The sequence below is a fragment of the Cupressus sempervirens genome, chromosome 1 (assembly GCF_028749045.1).
Source record: "Cupressus sempervirens isolate cs-2001-9-10 chromosome 1, ASM2874904v1, whole genome shotgun sequence".
Classification (NCBI taxonomy): Eukaryota; Viridiplantae; Streptophyta; class Pinopsida; order Cupressales; family Cupressaceae; genus Cupressus; species Cupressus sempervirens.
In genome coordinates this window covers 854,856,168-854,872,982 of record NC_143118.1, presented here as the reverse complement: position 1 = coordinate 854,872,982, position 16,815 = coordinate 854,856,168, and the positions used below count along the sequence as shown (strand labels likewise).

Below are 16,815 nucleotides of genomic sequence, written 5' to 3'. Positions count from 1 at the left end.
TCTATGGAGGATAATAATTTGTAAGTTAGAAATAAAGGAAAGAGGGAAATTCCTATGCCATGCTTTTCGAACCCTTAATATTTCACCTCTATAATTTCCATAGTGCTCTTTTCCCCTCTCAACTCATCAATGATTATGTCCTCCCACTCAACCTATCACCATCAATTTCTACTCCCCATATTTTTGTAGAGGTTGGCTTAGCTATTTATAAAAAAATCCCAATCTAGCCCCATCCTACATTCTCCAACAAATTAAGATGGAGAATGATGTCAATGTTATTGATGATGATGTTAAGGTTTAAGTGGGTAGGAGAAGATCCCTAAGGCATAGGAATAATTTAAGCAGGGTAACCCTAAGGAGAAGCAAGAGTGCACCATTAGCTTGAATTCTTTGGGCAGTGGAAAGAATAAGAAGCCCATGAAGAGGTAGAAAATGAAGGCATATTGTAAAATGTATATAGATGATGATAAGGAAGATAATGCAAGTGAGGTTCCCCAGACGGGGGTTGAATGCAGCCCTATGGGTAACCACTTGAGATGTATGTCCTCCCATGTCTTTGACCCTCTCAAGGGTGAAACACATACTAGAGAGGCTAGGTAATACTTGGGGTGACCACATGGAGACTGATACAATTACATTCCTTTCCCATCAATGTGATAAAGGTTTCACAAGGTGGCCAACTTTACTGTCAAGGTGATGCACTCAATGGTCACTACACATCATCTCTTGCATGCTAAGAAGGATGGATTTTCTGTCACTGCTAAACTCGACACCATGAACTCCATGTATCAATTCTTGGTAGATGATTGGCTCCATGTTCTATTGGAAAATCCTTATAAGGAGAATAAAGAGAACTAGCTCTCTATATTTTTATTTCCATTTCAATGTTGTTAATTTCTTGTGCTCTGCCCAAATGGGCTTGTGTTATTTGCAGAGTTGGACTTAGTTAGATTATAGTTATGGACTTTATTATGGTTATGTATATTTTTAATTTCTAGTATGTCAGCTAACCTCCTGGCTATAGTAGGTATAGAAATCGGGACACGTTAATGTGGGTTTTTTTTATATTAAGAAAGGGGGTAGGATGAGAATTTGTTGTAAATGACTTTTTATTATTTTGTAGTTTGCTATTTTGGGCTAGCCCCCATTTTTAGTCAGTGCTTAATATCAAAAACATAGTAATATTTTGCAATGATTAAACACATTATTTTACTCACTTCATGAAATAAGGATTAAATAAATAGAAATAAGACAAAATTCATTTTTATTCAGATCTTGAACTATTGTTTATTATAGAATAAAATTCAATTAAAAAAGTATACTATTTGTTCAAATTATAGACAACATTGAGATATATTTTTTAATTGTTCCTAGAAAATCGTATTTAAAATTGGGATATGTATATTAAAATGTTAAATAAAAATAGGATTCAAGATTCATTTTTTCTTTTTTTAATGATCTTGAAACATTATTCAATACAAAGAGTTCTCATTGACCATATGATTAGATGGAAATTGACTAAAAAGTAGTTTGTTATCCAAATCCATCAAATTTCCTATGCTTAATAATTGTTTTCCCTCATTAGAACTACCAATTTGTTCCTCTTCTTGAATCCCATCCTCTTCATGAATCTCATCCTCTTCATGAATCTCATCTTCTTCATGAACTTCAGTAGGTTGGTTTTGATTATGTTTTGTATGACCTTCCACATTGTCATCTCTTATTCTATCATATTTCCTTAATCTTTCCTTTTTATTACCCATTGAATACTTTTATCTATAGAAAAATATTTTAATTTAGATTCCACTAAATACAATTCAATGCTTCAATATAGAGTATAAAAATAATTAGGTGAGAAAAACATACCTTATTGACAATCCTTTGTAGTTGTGAGCAAATTCCATGAAACAATTGATGAAAATGACTTCAAAAAATAGTTATTTCTCAAAAGCCTCCTTTATATTCACTATTTAATATATTTATTATATGAAACTGCGATATGACTGCTAGCGGTTGCATCAGACTGATAGGGGTTACAACTAAAAGTGTTTCGGTCATAACTATCTATGTGGCATCCTAAGTGGCAATCACACAAGTAAGAAAATGCAATTTATGCAAACTTCTCACTTTGAAGGCTGATTTATATATACAAAATGAAGTTTCTTCAAAAACCTAAAAAACTCTTTTGTAGATCTCAAAGTCAATATTGTGTTCATATAAATTTTATAGTATTTTGTGTATTTATAATATGTTATAATTTAACATATTACAAGTAGTTATTTTAAGATTCAAGAAGATGTAAGTCCAAAATAAGAAAAAAACATAGTAAATCATATTTTAAAAATACAACTTTTATATGTACCTCTCGAGGAGAGAGTCATCTTCAAGAGTTGTAAATTTTTTTAAAATGTGTAGATTTGATGGAAACGTTTAGTAGGAAAAAAAAACTGTCAATTTCTAGTAAGTTTGACTTTGACCACTTATAACTTGATAAATATAAATCCAAAATCATTTTTTGTTTTTTTGTCCACTAGGTATACATGTCAACTGTTACATATTACAAAATCAGATCAAAATATGATCATTTCCATCGAAACACTATATTTTGAGAATTTTAAAAAAATTAGAAAGTAGAGTTAAATTTTTTTTTTAAATGCTGAAATTTCCACTCAAATATTTTTTAAAAAATTACAAGCATAAACTTCATCAAATTTTACACATTTCATCAGTTTACATCATCTTCCAATTCTAAACACAAATGCCACTTGTATTTAATGTAAATGTTGAATTGTTTAAGTGCTGATGTCCCTTTCCTTTATAAAAGGTGACATAAGTTTGTGATTTTACCCATGATTTTTAATATAATGAAATAATAATAATAGATACAAGCTAAGTATTATGATGTTAAAGTTTTTATTTTCTATTTTAAATAGAAATGAGTTAGTAGAAGATAAGAGACAATGCCCCTTTGAATCTAAGAAGTTGAAACTTGCTAGAATGAAGATGATAATAAGTTAGTATGAAACATAGATGGTAGAGTCTCAATATGAGATAACCTAAAATTTGTAAACATTGCAAAGAATTCTTCTAAAAAAAAGAGTTTATTTTTGAAGAAGTGATTCAAATGACCAAGAGAGAAGGTGTAACAATAAGAAGCTTCAATTATCCTAAAAGAATCCCAACATTAGTGCGAAGGAAATAAAGTATAATTCTCCATAACCACCTTTAGACTATAAGTACATGGGAGGTCTGCATAATTCACAAACATCTTCATGATGTGCATATGTCCTAAATCAACCAATCCGCATTGTTCTAGGAATTTAGATATAAGTGATGACTAGGAAAGTAGGATGAATCAAAGGCTTGAATGGAGATTTTGATCATACTAAATGAAAGGTTCCATTTGATGTGAAATTGTAGAACATTGAATTAGTGAAATTATAGTAATATAACGAACTAATTAGTCTTGAACAAATACATGCATTAGTCGAAGAAAAGTAGTTATTAAAATCCATCATTTTCTAAATTCAACCTATGAATGACAAGATCACTCCACATATGAGGTTATTTTCATAATCATATTCTTTGGCCTTTGGATAAATTGTTCATCAATGAATTTAAAATTTTACAACCATATTGTACTCAAAATAAAGAGTAAAATAAAAGCCACAATTTTTAGACAAATTAGTATTCATAAATTCTATGCCTCTTCTATATCCTTATTCCATCATCAACCTAGGAGACAAGTACGTCTATGTTTTACTTTTATTTTCAAGAATTAAATTTCAATAGAAAATTAAGTTCGAAGTATTCTTATTAGTTAATATATTTATATGTAAAGAATTCTTTTGTTTAGATGCCATAATCTAGGAGCATCTCTTTTTTAGAATTTCCTTACTTGACAAACTCTTTGCTTCATCCATGAGGTAAATAAAATAATCAATTTAATAAATATATCTATGTTAAATGAGACCTAAACATGTCTCATAAAAAGATCCAACGAATTAACAAATTTAAACTCTTTGAATGTTAGTTATAGGCAATCTATATATTGACATATATCCATTAAAAATATTTTATTCCCATACAAAAGTTAATGTTGTCATTATGCCCAACACATTGATATTTTCTAATGATTAAACACATTTTTTTATCACTTAATGAAATAGGGATTAAATAAATAGAAATAAGAACAAATTCATATTTATTTGGGTCTTCAACTATTGTTTATTAAGAAGAAAGAAAATCAATTAAACAAGTCTACTATCAACTCAAATTGTAGTCAATATTGGGATAGCAAACTATATTTTAAATTGGGATATACATTTTAAAATGTTACATAAATGTAGCATTCAAGATTGATTTTTTCTTTTAAAATGATTTTGAAACATTATTCAAGACAAAGAACTCTTATTAAGATAGCAAGTTATTTTGCTAAAAAAATGTTTCTTGGGAACATTGGCATGTTTCTATTCTAATCATTGCTTAGATGATTTGTATATAAATTCTTGTGTGTGTTTTTTTAAGATAGGTTACTATAGAAAAAAATAATAATTAAATAGCTCTAATATGAAGTCAAATTGCATTCAAACTTGACATGTTTTCTTAAAATATTCATGTGCTTATTAAAATGTTCTAAATTAGATGCATTGAAGAATTTTATTTTATTTTATAAATATTCTCTATATATTATCTGAGTAAGCAATATTGGCAACATAAGATGTATCCAGTTCTTAGATATCATCGAAAAGTCAATCGAACAAATCTGCACTCAAATGAAATTACATTCACAATTAAAATATACACATTGTCTTTATAAAAGGCTCCCTGAAAATTACAATTTGGATAAATATGGATATAATGCTTATTAAAAATATTGTAGAAACATGAGCTCGCCTTAATATTGCAAGTTCTTTTATTAAGAATAAGTTAGTTGGAACATTAAAAAGATTCTTGGACAATAAATTCTAGATATCTTGGTGGATTACTTAGATGAGCTGGATACCATTCTTGAATATTGTGATACAATCTTGCAGTCCTCATTTTTAGTCGATCAAATGCGTCTTGTGGAGACATGCATCCATTCGAGAGGGCGATAAATTGGATTGGACAGTTATATAACTGTTCTCTACGTTCATGGCATGCCATTACAACTCATATCCCACAGAGATTTTTCGGATTGGGATACACACTACTTTTATACAATTGCAAAGAAGAAAATGAATGCTAGGCACCGAAAAAAGTTCATTTCCAAACACTTGGACACACTTGCAATTCATACATTTCGTTGGCCTGTACTGAAGCAGTAACTATCCAAGGACAAAACAGAAAAATGTATCCATCACTTGTGATTGTTCTGGATTGTTTGGTTCACTAAAGAGACAATTGGCAGATTGTGTATTTGGGATTTCAGGCAAAATTCAGTCAGGGACTTAGTAGTGCTGAGACTGTAAGTTGAGTTTTTGGAGGTTTCAAGAAACTTTGATATGGAATTGAAGAGTAGTATGGAAATTTTTGTAGATTTAATTAGTAGATGATGACTCAGTAGGCTTTGTGGGGAAGTTCAATTAATCTTTGAAATACATATCATCAAATAATCTTGAAAGTAGAGGAGATTGGTGTTGAGCATTCAATGATTGATATTGTCTATCATCATATAGAAGAATAGTGCTTACATTTACCCTTTTTGAAAAGTGGATATAAAATCATAAGGAAGTATTCAGTGAAAATGGTTATCTTATTTTGGGCTAATCAGAGTGGGATATAACCCACACAGAAACATGATAGTGATGAACTCTTGTGAAACTTTGACAGTGTTGGAATAGTTTTCATATACTTTATACCCTCTAGTACTCTCTGAAAGATTGAATACAAGGGGAAAATGACAATAAGTTGAATGGTATAGGCACATACCAATACCACCATGTGGAAGCATTCGATACAAATGACATTTTGTCTATTTTTCCTTGTTACTTTGGGCTTGATGGGCTCGGGCACACCTCAAGGATTTACAGTCAGACCTGATTTTGGAATACCCAGCATGGAAAGGAATTGCAGTGAGTCTTGTGGGGAGGCTAGTATCCCATACCCATTTTACACCAAGTCAAGATCTTGTGGTAGAGATGGGTTCAAACTTGAATGCATCAGCAATTCTACACTCAAGTTGAAAGTAGGCAAGCTTCTCTACAATGTGACTGGCATCCTGACCAATGGTGTAATTCTTGATATTGTAAACCCTAGTTGCTCCCCAAACCTAGAAAACTTCAGGATTGAAGGCAATCCGAACTTTGCCATTTCCAAAGATAATTTTATCCAGTTTTCCAGTTGCAATAATAGAACAAGTTGCCAGTTAAAAGATTGCAATCTTCCTTATGTGAATGTTGTGCAATGCAATGTTGTAAATCCCTGCTGCTTCTCTCTTGTGTATGATAGTACATGGGAGCCTGGAATTACCAACTTTGAAAGATTCTCTTCATGGCAATGCTCGAAATTCATCAGCTGGGGATTTCAAGGGGGAACAAATTACACTTCAATTGTAGGGCTAAAACTGGAGTGGGGAATTCCTGGGACCTGCAAAGATATTCAATGTGATAAAAATGCATTTTGTGAATCAGGCAGCGATGTGAAAAATAGCGTGAGGTGTATTTGTAAAGATGGTTTCCAAGGAGATGGGTATGTTGAAGGCGGTGGATGCACTGAAGGTATTTTTCTCTTCCTTCTGTTTTTTTTTTTTTTTTTTCCGTCTCTTTTTTGAACTTGAAGATATTATCATGTGCTGTGATTAATTGTTATTATTATTATTATTGAACTTCAGTAGACTTGAATTCAAAAGATCTCAGAGATAAGAAACTCACAATTTAAGAGTGTTGTAAGCTCTCGTCTAATTATGTTTCAGTTTTTTTAATAAGAAAGGTCATGCTGTTATATTAAGTGGTAGATAGACATTTTAAATAAAAGTATTTAATCTAAAATGTCATATATAAATAAAACTTATAATCTACTTTTTATTAAGAGAAAATATGATAATTTTATAATGAATTATGACTATCTAATATTAAATTGTGATTAATTAATTTTTTAAGTATTATGATGTTCTCAATTCATATAGGAGTTTATATAGTTTGTTTTCCAAATATCTCTGAAATATTACTTTGAAATTCACTCATTTGTAAATTTTGTGCTCCAAAACAATTAGTTTCATAGGGACCAGCTTGAGCATCACATACCAAGTCTTAATTTTTAAAATAAAAGTATTAAATAGTGAAAGTTGACTTACTTTTAACAAGCTTAATAATTTTCTTAGAATGTAATATTTAAGAATGACATTCTTACAAGGAGTTGGAGAATATAAAGACTATTTGTTAAAAAATATTTGAATATATTAAATTTTTTTCAATCATTTAACACATTATTTATCAACATTGGCATGATTTGAATTGCTTTTGGACTATGCAATGAGGCTTCCTTTCAAGCTTTTAAATAGGTTTTCAAACACCCAAGAAGTATTTTATTTTATGATAATTTTTTTGTTTTCTTATTTTTTTGATGTAGTATGCGAAAGGGGTGGTAAGGCACTATATGGAACGGACTGTGCGGATGCGGACGAGAAGAAAATCAGGAAATCAATGCTTATAGCTGGTATAACATTTAACCCAGGAACTATTATGATAGTAAAATTAATATAATTAATAACTGGAACTTGGAAGTCATGTAAGTAAAATTCCTTTCCTTTAGATACCGTTGCATGGGGATGTAGTCAAAATCATAATTTATTTGATTTGGCATTTTTGGAGCTTATTGCAGATCTAGTTGTATTTTGTTTGGTCTAAATAATTTTTTTTTATTATTATATGAAAAATTAGTAAACAATTTTTTTATTAAAATTGTTTTTTTTAATTTTTAAATTCAAATAAAATATCTGATAAATGATCTAAAATAATATCTTAAATTAAAAGAAAAAATTCTAGTAGTGCCCTTTTTTCCCTAATTACTAAAAAATAAGAGCTCCTATTTGAAAAATTTAGATTACAAATTATTTTATAATCTAACAATTATTTTTTTGAAATCACTCTATCCTAAAAAATCGAACTAAATACCAATTATGTAATTCCTGGCTAAGACTTCTTAAATAGACTTCCAACTTATCCTTAAAAATAGAACTAAATACCAATTATGAAACTCCTATCTAAGACTTCTTAAATAGACTCCCAATTTTCAGCCTTTATGCACAATATGCATGTAACTATACTAGTTGACATTTTGTAGCTAGTGCATCATATGTATGTTCTTTCTAAGTCAATTAATAAATTCTCTTTATTTTCTTATTCGTTTTTCCATCATTCATTCATAGAATTTTGGTATCAGGTGTAGACTGATCTTAGGTTGCCTTATTAGTTTTGTTTACAAGTAAGTTTTCTAATTCTATTGAATTTGCTCCTTTCAAATCTTTCCTATACATCTTTAATGGTTTAAGTGTTGTACTAGTGAGTATTTTGTTTAGAACATTCATTTAAATAACATTTCTAAATAATAATTAGTTGTTAGTTGTTAGAATAATGATGGCTTATGTGTACAAATCTTTCATGCAATCTCCTGCGCGTTCCCTAGATTGTCAAATATTTGCATATTCTAAATTAGCTTCTAATCTTTATTCTCATTCTCATTTGTGCAACTATAATTTACATCTGGACCAGTTTAAGCCTTCATAGTTTCCTAGCACATTTCAATGGTTTTGTATCACAGTGCGTATAAATATTCTTAGCACATTTCCAAAGGTTTGTTTCACAATGAACATAAATATAATGTTCTTCTACACATAGTTGATACTGTACTATTTTTCTTCATAAATATAGATTATCAATATAGTAGTGTGATAAAAACAATAAAATGAACACTATTATAAGTAGTAATAGGTGGACAACGGAACAGTCATCTTTCAAATTTTTGTTTAATACTCAACCAAACATTCAAATGGTTGAATCAATTTTCAAAAAGTCACATGAAATACAATAAACATATATTAAAATTAAAATATTGACCTCAAAAATCATACTACAATTTAATAACAAATAATACTCTTAACTGTAAAAAATTAAATGAACATTAATCAAAGAAACACAGATACTAAACCAGAAAATTGGTAATGAATAAACTGACAAAGGAACACTGGAATTCTATTCAGGCGTCGTAATCACTTCAACATTGATCGTTGGAGTAGCCGTATTCCAGATCCTGGTGGTCCGCAAGAGGAGGAGCAACTGGCGGGAAAGAAAGAACAAGTTAGCGAGACTCCTCCCGAGCCTTCAAAGGGAATTCACAACAGAACTATTCAGCTACCAGACGCTGCAAAAGGCCACCAAGGGTTTCGACGACGCCCAAAAGTGCGGCCACGGCGCATTTGGCACCGTCTACGCCGGCACACTCTCAGACGGTCGACGCGTGGCAGTGAAGCGCATTCACAACACCACCACTTTCTCTCACGAGGGCAGCCGGCAGCTGCTGAACGAGATCAGCCTGCTTTCCACCATTGAACATCCCAGCCTGGTTCGCCTCTTGGGTTGCTGCCTCGAGTTGGAAGACCCCATTCTGGTCTACGAGTTTGTTCCCAATGGAACCCTCGCTCACCACCTTCACCGGGACCAGACCAGGGATCGTCTCCTCCCTCTCGACTGGAGAAGTCGCTGTAACATCGCCGTGGATGCCAGCGAGGCACTTGCCTACCTGCATAGCTTGACCCCGCCGGTTTATCACCGGGACGTCAAGTCGTCCAACATTCTCTTGGACTACAACTACAATTGCAAGGTCGGGGACTTTGGGCTGTCCAGGTAGGCTCTCTCTAGTTCCATTATTGGCTTGCATAGATTGCTTAATGGCGTGACATCAATATGTATCAACTTCTAGATTCGATTTCTAATGTTTAAATCATTTCCAGTGTTCAATATTTGGAAAGATGTTTTATGATTTATTATCAGATTAAGATTGGATTAGAGAAAAGAAACATGTGAATGGTTTTTGGATTTGATTGTGTGATATAATCGAATTTACAAACTAAACGCATTATTAATGGATTGTGGAAATCTGATATTGTTAATAGAAAAGAAACATATTAACGCTTGAAGTCAAATATATGATCCAAGGATGAGATTGAATTCGAGAAAAGAAGAATGTCAGTGTTTCAAATCATATTTTCTACTCAATTGTGAGAATATATTAGATTGAGCTAGAGAAAATAATCATATCAAAGTTCCCGATCATAACTTCACATCCATCATTGCAGTGAGATTGTACTAAAGAAAAGAATCGCATAAATAATCTCTGATCTATCAACAGTGTGAAATTGGGCAAAAGAGAACAATCCTTTCAATCTTTAGGATCATACTTTATGATCTATCACCTGGGCCAAGATTGAGTGGATGGCTTAAGCATCACACACTCAGCCTTGACTCTTATATTAAAAGTGTTAAATATTCAAAGTTGACTTATTTTTCTCAGTTTAATTTTTCAATTAGTGTGTGACATTTAAGAATGATCCAAAATGAATTTTTAAAAAAGAATCATATTAGTATTTCATATCATGCTAAATAAGATCTATTATCAAAATGAAATTGAATTAGGAAAAAGAGTCATATCTTAATTACCTATCATCAGAATGAAATTCTTTTAGGAAAAAATTTTGTATCAATATTTTAGACCATGTTCTATGATCCATAGTTAGAATGAGATTAAAATGAAAAGTATAATATCTTAATGAAATTGAAGAAAGAAAAGAATCATAATATATGAAGAATTATCTGGAAAATCGATGCTAGATCACAAATTTTATCCAATGAAATTGTGAAATCAATAGACACACTGATATGCTCAGATTATCCAAGATTTGTTTCTTGGGTTTGGTGATGGAAGCTATTAAAATTCTTGATTTGTTGTTTCAATGTATGAATCTTATAAGAGTTATTCATAATAGCAATGTGTATTAATTGTATATTTGATTGTGTAATATTTTTTTAAGCTTTTAGCATTTTAGATCAGGTGTCATAATTCATCATTATTAACTTTTTTACATTATTATAAAAACATTATAGAACAGAAACTAGTCTGATTTCCAAAAAGAATTAATTGCAGTCAGATTGACAAATCTCAATATGAAAAGTCTTTGATTCAAAATATGAGTTTGCAGACTCATTAAACATCCAAAACAAATAGAGGAATGTACTTCAGGAAAAGAAGGGAAAATGAAATGCAGATTTTCCTGGGAGAATTCTGAAGCAAACAACATTCTGAAAGGTAAACATATAAAACCGAAGTACAAACTGAAGCTGGGAGGTTGCTGATGCATTCGGAGATGTCAGTTGCCAACAGATCTATTATCATGAGGAGATTGACGTAACGAAACATAATCATATCGATATTCGAATTACATTGAATAATCTATCATGAAAATAAGATCGACCAAGAGGAAATAATTATATAACATACGAGATTGTACTTCATGATCTCCACAAAAATGAGATTGAACTCGAAGAAATTCATCTAATATAAAATATGAATGAAATTGAGTTAAAAGAAAAATCATAAAATATGAAATATGATAAAAAAGTGTCTACGCTACTGAAGTTTTTTGCACAGTCAGAACCCTTATAATCTCTGGACACTAACATGCCCAGGTTAACCATATTTTCAGCATTGGTGGAATCTATTGTGCGATAGTTTTAAGTATTAACTATTGTAGATCATATTATATGATCTATTATAACATTTTCTATCATACTACAAAATCTATCATCAGAATAAGGACTCTCCTACATCTTAACAATAAATGATGCAGTATGATCTGAAACGTTGTTTTTCTTGGCATTGGTGGAATCTATTGTGTGATAGCTTTTAGCATTAAAAAGTTTGGATCATACTTATGATCAATTACAGCCTTCCGGATCATACTACATGATCTATCATCAGAATTAGTACTCTCCTGCATCTTGATAATAGATTATGTAGTACGAACTTAGGATCCAGAACATTGATACTAAAACTATCATACATTTTATCTTAGGAAAAAAAAAAATCATCTAATATAGGTAGAAATCCCATCAAGTTGATTTATGAAATCTGTGAAAGTTTGTGACATGTTATTCATTATTTTCTATTGACAGAGTGGGACCATTCGATGATGGGACACACATATCAACCGCACCACAGGGCACACCTGGATACCTTGATCCAGAGTACAACCAGACATATCAACTCACCGACAAGTCTGACGTGTACAGCTTTGGCGTGGTGCTGATCGAATTGATCACCGCCATGAAGCCCGTAGACTTCTCTAGAGAGAGAAAGGAGATCAATCTTGCCACGCTGGCAGTCTCGAAGATCCTGGCTCACACCTTGGATGATATAATCGATCCTTATTTGTATGTCATTGTTCGGCCACGTGTACGAGAAATGGTACAGAAGATTGCAGAGCTGGCATTCAGGTGCTTAGCTGCTGACAAGGATAACCGACCCACCATGAGAGAGGTAGCACAAGAGCTCCTGGCTGTTAAGAGAGAGAACGACATTGAGTTAGATCAAGATTTTTTGTTTCACACTGCTCCAGCTGAAATCCCAAACATGTCACCAAGTGCTTCTGATTGCCTGCTCTGGCCCAGTATCAGTACCATTCCTTCAAGCTGTACAATACCCTCGATCAGTACACATTTTGACAGTTCTAATAACTCTACACGATCAGATATTGGATAGCATGCATGCTTTAAGAGGCTTTTAATTTAGCCTATCTTGACCTAAAGTTTTGTCAGAAGATACGAATAGAACTGTCAGAATTTGTATATACTATTAAGACCCAAAATTTAACATAGGTTCTCTTTCATGCATTTTAATTTCTCCAAAATTTAAGATAGGCTCTCTTTCATACATTTTAATTTCTAACGTTAGATGCACATATATATAGTTCATAGATATAAAGATATAGGCAGTGTCCTTGCTAGAAGAGATATATGTTCTTGAGAGAAGGGATATCTATCAAAGATAGGGAATAGTCTTAAAGATAGATAGTGTCCTTGTGGGAGACTATTTATATATATATATCTCTGATTCACTTTCATTCTTACTCGTAGGATAGTTGTCACAAGTAAATATACAATTTTTAGTATTAGGGATTCCTTTGTTATGGTAGAATGTTTAAGGAATAGATCTATATTTTTATAAATGAAATGTTTAGAAATGATAATATGTACTTTGAGATTAGATTACAAATCTTGATATTGCTTGAATAATATATATTGTCGATGTATTTAGATATCAAAATGTAAGTATCAATATTGACATGTTGTACAATTCTTGTAATAGAGAGGGTTCTATTTGGACTTGCGAGTAAATTCTATAAATATATGTAAATTAATAATCTATTGTTTTTCATAATATGATTACAAATGTCAAAATTTGTATATATTATCAAGACCAAGATTTAAAATAGGTTTTATTTCATACATTTTAATTTTTATCATTACATACACATACATACATACATACATATATATAATACTTATAAAGATAGTTTTTCTCCTTAGAAATAGGGATATATGTTACTAGGAGAAAGGATATCTATTAAAGATACAAAAAAAAAAAAAAAAAAGATGTATATTTCTTTAAATGTAATTTTGAGAAATATTAATATGTACATTGAAATTGAAATATAAATCTTAATATTTCTTGAATATATATTGTTGATGTATTTTAGTTGATATGAATTATATTTAGATATCAAAATGTAAGTATTAAAATTGACATGTTGTAGAATTGTTGTAGTTGAGAGTGTTCTATTTAGACTTACAAGTAAATTCCATGAATATATGTATGATAATCTATCCTTTCTCATAATAGATGGATCCATAAGAAAGATCCAAATTCTAACAAGTAGTGTTTCAACTTGAGATTGACTATACATAAAAACACACTCTACCTACTTTTGGATAAAAATATGTTTTAAATTTCAATTATTAAAATTTCATAAGTGGACTGATTTATACTTTATATAATGTTTACCACTCTTTAGGCTTAGATGTTGGAATTACAAGTATGCGATGGTATAATCATAAAATCATTAGTTATAACTTATTTATTCATTTTTAGCTGTAATTAGATAAAGTGGTATAGGGCCTGAATGCATACGATAAAATAAAAAGTAAGATCATCAAATTAACATCAAGTACAAAATGATACATAGAAGGTTATTTACAAGAGGTGAATTCAAAAGGATTTTGAAATAAGCCACAACTAGCTAGACATAGGGTCCAACACTTACAATATTAAATTTTGAAAAATAAAGAGGCTCAAACGATAACCCTAAAACAAAAACTAGAGGATACCCCTTGCTTCTAAGAATGGAGAGATAAGGAAGAGGAAGGGAGAAGAACACCAATAGAAGAATTTAACTCTAATAGCTCCATAAGGAAACAAAAAACCTCCAACACTTAATGGAAAAGCTAGAGCCCAGCAAGAAGGAAACTTGTAAGACCTAAAAACTATAAAGAGGTGAAAACCTCTCCAAATATGAGAGATAGGGGACATACAACTAATAGAATGCCTCCAACCATAAATAAAAAAAACCACCATAAAGTGATTGAAAGACGAACAACACCCACAACCATTGAACTCTTCATACCAACAAAAAACCTCCTCCAAGGGATGCGCCTCTACCTTAATAGGAGACCCTACCTCAAAATAAAAATTTGAAGAATAGATAAATGGAAAGAATACTGCAACATTTGTATCCAATAAACTAGGTGGAGTATCACCCCCAAAAATAAAGACTCTACCTTTCTAAGAGTCTTGTGGGGAGATAACCAAACTAGGTAGACCAATATAAAGAAATAAGAAGAACAAAGGGAAATGGAAAGACCTTCAACCAAATCTAGCCTCCAAAGATAAAAGACACCAAAGAATAAGGAGGAGATCAGATCCACCTTATACCCACCAACTTGAAAAAGGAAGATAGGGAACAACTAAAGAGTAGAGGAGAAGAAACAAATCTAGGAAGGCACCACATGAAATACCATCACCAAAGACCTACATAAGGCATCCTCTCTCCCCAATGGGAAAACTTAGAAGTAACTAGAGGTAGGACATTATTTAAGACAAAAAAAAGAAAACCCTTACCAAAATGATAAGTACCTGGAAATAAGAAAGTAATTAGATCAAAACAAATCAATCCCCAATAGAAAGGGACTTATCGTAGAAGAGAATAAATACAAACCTAGAAAGAAGAAGGGTGGCAAAAAACTTCAATACCCCCAAAAAATCCAACCTGAAATAAATGCCCAAAGTATCCCTATTAAAGGCAAGCAAAAGCTCCTAGACAAGAGCACCAACAACATCCAAAAAGGGAAACCACGAGGCAATGGGGAAGAGAACACAAGCCCCCAAATTATAGCCATAAGGAACCCCTATACAAAAGAAGAAAAGTAGACTATGTCACCAAATGGGTGACATAAAAGAAACATGCCTGCACAATGACATAGACAACATAATTTGGAGCATCCTCCTTGCATGTCTATTTGCATTGCCATAATCCTCAAAAGATTCTTCATACTTGTCTTTATTTTATTTCTATTAAATATTTACTTAATGTGGCTATTTTAGGAGATAACAACTTCATTATTGTGAACTAAAATTGTAGTATTTTTATTGTGATGTTATAAGTTGATTTTTTTAGCTAATTCAATTTCAATTTGGTGACAAAGGTAATTTCTTAAGATCACTAAAGTACACAAACCTTCAATATTAGAATTATGAAATGAATAAAAAATAATCTATTGAGTTGCTACATAATTAGATTCTGTAAAGAAGAAAACCACATTCAATTAGATGTTGTTATTGAGATAAAGGTAAAGCCATTTACATTCATATTATATTGTATCCCTTGATATGTTAATTTTAATTTAGTGGATCATAATTAATTATAAATTGTGAGTGCAAATACCATGTTATTAGTAAATTAGATTATTATAAGATATTTGAATGCACCATAGGATAAATAAAATGATATAATAAAAAACATCATTATTAATATTATGGTGTGCAAATATTCATATGATTATCTAAAGAATATAATGTTCCTTATGTGTCTCCTCAATGATTCTAATATTCAACAAGCTTAAAGTTGAAAAGATTTTTATGTTTCTATGTTGATTCCTATCATGTTTATTCCAAGAGGAGAAGGACATAATAGAGTGGGATTTCACTTTTAAAAGATTATATAATTGATACAGGTGATAATAATTTTAATATTATTACTAAAGAGAAAATTATAAATATATAAATGAACAAATTATACATCAGTAAATATATAAGAAATTTTGAGAGATGTGCCACATTTTTTTTCTCCTATAAAATTTAATGTTTTATCTATTTAATTATTACATTAAAATCTATAATTTTTCCCTATATATTATTTAAAGGTATGCCAAAAGTTTAAATTAGTGAAAGAAACATTTAACGTTTTCCATTAATGAAAAGAAAAAAGAAATATCATTTAGTAGAATAAGATACTAAGTTAATCAACACCACATTTTATCCTCAAGAAAAAGTTATTAAACCTTGATAGGAGAGAAAAGTTATTTTCAAATCAATGAGAATCATTTAGAAACACAATAATATTTTGTCATCAAGACAAGAATAATTTAAAGGTATTTGGAATGAAAGAATTAATCCTTCAAAGATGCGACATTATATAATATAGACTTAAAAAGATTATCCATCAATAGTCCACATTAGGGACAATATGTTATTTCTAAAATTATAGAATAAATTTATTCGGCTTGT

General features: G+C 30.8%; 1 protein-coding gene across 1 annotated transcript; it reads left to right on the top strand.

Moving 5' to 3' along the window:
* The first annotated feature begins 5,983 nt into the window (after positions 1 to 5,983).
* LOC149580531 (wall-associated receptor kinase-like 21) lies at positions 5,984 to 12,735 on the top strand. The gene is made up of 4 exons (XM_089804892.1): positions 5,984 to 6,701; positions 7,552 to 7,638; positions 9,182 to 9,824; positions 12,150 to 12,735. Exons 1-4 carry the CDS (start codon positions 5,984 to 5,986, stop codon positions 12,733 to 12,735), a joined length of 2,034 nt encoding a protein of 677 aa, XP_089661018.1.
* The last annotated feature ends 4,080 nt before the right edge of the window (positions 12,736 to 16,815 follow it).

Excerpts from the sequence above, each read along its gene's own strand:
- LOC149580531 (XM_089804892.1), top strand. The coding sequence starts at position 5,984 with ATGGGCTCGGGCACACCTCAAGGATTTACAGTCAGACCTGATTTTGGA. Across the intron at positions 6,702-7,551 it reads AGGCGGTGGATGCACTGAAG|TATGCGAAAGGGGTGGTAAG; the intron begins GTATTTTTCTCT and ends TTTTTGATGTAG. Across the intron at positions 7,639-9,181 it reads GAAATCAATGCTTATAGCTG|GCGTCGTAATCACTTCAACA; the intron begins GTATAACATTTA and ends AATTCTATTCAG.